This window comes from Carlito syrichta, unplaced genomic scaffold, assembly GCF_000164805.1.
Source record: "Carlito syrichta isolate Samal-C Ts95f unplaced genomic scaffold, Tarsius_syrichta-2.0.1 Scaffold131019, whole genome shotgun sequence".
NCBI lineage: Eukaryota > Metazoa > Chordata > Mammalia > Primates > Tarsiidae > Carlito > Carlito syrichta.
The window spans coordinates 88,238-89,503 of record NW_007075115.1 but is presented as its reverse complement, the minus strand read 5'-3'; the positions used below and the strand labels follow the sequence as shown (position 1 = coordinate 89,503).

Below are 1,266 nucleotides of genomic sequence, written 5' to 3'. Positions count from 1 at the left end.
CCACTCACCTCAGCCTCCCAAAGCGTGGGATTACAGGCTGAGCCACCGAGCCCGACTCTAGAGTGGACTTCTAAGGGCATGGATCTGGGAGGAGATGGGCCGGGCTAGATTCGGGGCTGTGTGGCTTTGGGTAGTTGTTTTTAGTCATTTCCGGTCCCCAATCTGAAGAATAATGACAGTGTCTCGCAGTGGGTCCCGAGTTCCAAACAAGAAGGTGCCTTAGGATGGGCCCAGGCCAGTGCCTCTGAGGTGTTGAGACTGCCCCCAGCCTCCAGGGGAGGGCCCAGCTGTGGGGATCGTGACATAACCCTCTTGCCCCCTCTCCCCCAGGGAAGTCATGCCAGCAGGCTGACCCTTGTGCCTCCAACCCCTGCGCCAACGGCGGCCACTGCCTGCCCTTTGAGGCCTCGTACATCTGCCACTGCCCGGCCAGCTTCCACGGCCCCACCTGCCGGCAGGATGTAAACGAGTGTGGCCAGAACCCTGGGCTCTGCCGCCATGGTGGCACCTGCCACAACGAGGTGGGCTCCTACCGCTGCACCTGCCGTGCCACCCACACCGGCCCCCACTGCGAGCTGCCCTACGTGCCCTGCAGCCCCTCACCCTGCCAAAATGGGGGAACCTGCCGCCCCACGGGGGACATCACCCACGAGTGTGCCTGCCTGCCGGGTAGGTGCCACCCACCCCACCCCTGCTTGAGGTCCAAGGACAAGGGGACCCCGAGGACTCAGAAGGTGGGGCTGGCAGGGCCCTGGAGCAGGAGTGTAGAGGGAGCCCAGGGTGTGGTGCTGTGGGCAGGTCTGGAGTGGGGGTGCCCATCAGGAGGAAGGCTGCAGGGGGTCCTGGCACCTTGACCTCCCCAGTGGCACTGCCCACCTCAGGCCTCTCACGAGCCTGTGACTGCCCAGGGGTGGTGGCTGCTGTGGTCTGGACAGCTGGGTCCGTGACTCGGGGCTCCTTCCTGGTGTCGAGGGGTCATGGGACAAGTCCAACTGTGACAAGAGAGCCCTCCCTGATGTCCCATTGTCCCAGGGCACCCCGCCCTGCACCCTGTGGTACCTCGTCCCTGCTCTGAGCCTCCCGGGGATAGACACCATCCTGCCTCAGATGCCACTTGTGAACCGCTCACTCCTGCCACCCCCATCTTTTGAGTTCCCTTGAGCCCTCATGCAGGTTGCAGGGTGCTGGAGCACCCTGGCTTGCACAAACCTCGGGGCTTCCCCTTGTCTCTGGGGCGGGGGGTGAGTGGGGAGCTGGGGCCAGGGC

At 64.6% G+C, this 1,266-nt stretch overlaps 1 protein-coding gene across 1 annotated transcript in view; it reads left to right on the top strand.

The window, feature by feature from the left end:
- The window catches only part of NOTCH1 (notch 1), a gene marked incomplete at its 5' end in the record, with an annotated part of 56,270 nt that overhangs the window by 23,927 nt on the left and 31,077 nt on the right, over window positions 1-1,266 (top strand). Inside the window, one exon of the mRNA XM_021708142.1 lies at window positions 331-669. Coding sequence (XP_021563817.1) covers window positions 331-669 — 339 coding nt within the window. The remainder of the gene's footprint in view (window positions 1-330; window positions 670-1,266) is intronic.